The following is a 2,018-nucleotide window of genomic DNA, read 5'->3' as shown; positions in this document are numbered from 1 at the left end:
GATTTTCAGGGTGTCACATGAGGCAGCCTGTGTGTGGTCCGGATCCGGTGGTTTCACCCTGTCGGATGGTGTGTGGTGTTGCAGCGGCACTACGATGGTAGGTCCGGCATGGCGGTGGCCTTCTTCGATGCGGTGCAGTATGTTTCTCTCGTTTCCCTATCAGCGTGGGGCCATACCCGACGGCGGCTACATGAAGTGGATTGTTAGCCGCTGCGGCTAGGCTTCGGTCCGCCTACATTGCCTAGCGGAGTGGTCTCGTCCGTGTCGATATCCCAATCCGACCGGGCAATGTTGTCTCGTGGAGACATGTTGTGTGGCTTGTGTCGATATCCCAATCCGACCAGTCTAAGCTACTGTTTGAGGGGCCCGTATTGATGCCTAATTCAACCCGCCGGTGTTGTTATCGTGTCTTCTGTTATAGCCTCCCATGACTATATCCTTATATTTTTTTCTGATATATCAATGGAAACACACTCGTCGAATATTTTTGTTAAAAAAAACAGGATCTGCGTGACTCAAACTCTGTCACATAAGTAGCATGAGGCGACTCGCCTCTTTAGTCATGCTAAACAGACTGGGATGACCAAGCACGAAATGAAAATTGTCTCTTAAATCATGCCAAACCGACCACCGGACAAAACGGCTACTTAAGAAAATTTAGTTTTGCATGCTATGGTTAAAAATTTATCAATAGATTATAAAAAAGGCTAAGAAATTTCTCTATGCCGTATCATTGTTGTCTCATCGACGCAGAAAGAACATCCGGCTGGAGTTTCAGATACAACGAAAGTACTACGCCAAGTGCAGAGGCGACCAAAGTTTAAGGGTGTGTTCGTTTCCAATCCTCTAAATTTTAGACCCATCACATCAAAAAGAATCTTGCTATTTAGAAGTATTAAATAAAATCTGTTTATAAAACTTTTTGCACAGCTGGGTGCTAATTTGCGAGACAAATTTAATGAGCCTAATTAATCCATAATTTGCCACAGTGATGCTACAGTAATCATCCACTAATCATGGACTAATATACCTCATTAGATTCGTCTCGCGAATTAGCACTGGGGTTCTGCAATTAGTTTTATAATTAGATTTTATTTAATATTTCTAAATGACAAGATTCTCTTTGATGTGACCCCTCTAAACTTTAGACTCCAGGAAACGAACACACCCTAAGCCCAAATTAAACAAACGCAGCCGTATAGTACATATGCTTTTATTGCTCCTCCTCACACGCATCAGTACGTACATTGCTCGATCGATCGGTCCCTCCTCTACAGACGCCAGCCAATCTGCCAGCGCCTAGCAACTAACACGCACGCACGCCGTACGCGACGACACGGTATTATTGAACAACAACAACAACAACACACCGCCTAATAATTAGTTGAGCACTAAAGTTCCGCCGGCCGGCCGGGCGGCGCCTCAGGCGGCGGTGACGGCGACCTTCATGCCGGCCTGGCAGTGGCCGGGGACGCTGCAGATGAAGTAGTTGACGCCGCGCTTCAGTGTGACGCGGTCGTTGCCGGAGGTGAGCGCCCTGACGCCCCTGGGCGCGGCGCACGAGTTGTACCCGACCGCGCTCACCGGCACCACGTTGTGCGCCTTCGGGCTGTACCTGAACACTGCGTTCGGGCGCGCACATGCCGTTTCAGAATAGCCAAGAATCGGAAGCAACCTGTACATGTACGCGCGACATGAGGTGGCTAGCACTACTCACCCAGCACGTCGCCGGCGCGGAAGCGCTTGCCCCTGGGCCAGCTGGCGGTGTTGAAGCCCCAGCCGCCGCGGTCGCCGACGGTGTACACCGCGGACTCAGCAACCTCGCCGTGGAGGAGCACGCAGAGGAGGACCAGCGCCGCCACGGCGGCGGCGTTGCCACGAGCAGCACTGCCCCTTCCCTGAGCCGCCATGGTTCCGCTCTGTCTCTCCCTATCCCAACACGACACCTCGCTCGCTACTAGCAAAAGGCTCAGGACGGGAAGTGCTAGCTCCAAGGAGAGTGGTGAGTGTGAGTTGAG

The 2,018-nt window shown here is 51.2% G+C and overlaps 1 protein-coding gene across 1 annotated transcript; it reads right to left on the bottom strand.

Annotated features, from left to right (window-relative positions):
* Nucleotides 1–1,170: 1,170 nt before the first annotated feature.
* Nucleotides 1,171–2,018, bottom strand: LOC112873601 (chemocyanin-like). Its single transcript, XM_025936610.1, has 2 exons — nucleotides 1,718–2,018; nucleotides 1,171–1,622 (listed from the first exon to the last, which is right to left on the bottom strand). Exons 1-2 carry the CDS (start codon nucleotides 1,908–1,910, stop codon nucleotides 1,423–1,425), a joined length of 393 nt encoding a protein of 130 aa, XP_025792395.1. The 5' UTR covers nucleotides 1,911–2,018; the 3' UTR covers nucleotides 1,171–1,422.

Source organism: Panicum hallii, chromosome 9, assembly GCF_002211085.1.
Source record: "Panicum hallii strain FIL2 chromosome 9, PHallii_v3.1, whole genome shotgun sequence".
NCBI classification, from domain to species: domain Eukaryota; kingdom Viridiplantae; phylum Streptophyta; class Magnoliopsida; order Poales; family Poaceae; genus Panicum; species Panicum hallii.
Note: the sequence above shows the minus strand (reverse complement) of the source record. Positions and strands in the feature narration are given on the sequence as shown.

Bases quoted from the DNA above. Each gene is read 5' to 3' on its own strand.
- LOC112873601 (XM_025936610.1), bottom strand. From the start codon at position 1,910: ATGGCGGCTCAGGGAAGGGGCAGTGCTGCTCGTGGCAACGCCGCCGCC. The intron at 1,623-1,717 runs GTGAGTAGTGCT...GCCCGAACGCAG, and splicing joins CCGCGCCGGCGACGTGCTGG to TGTTCAGGTACAGCCCGAAG.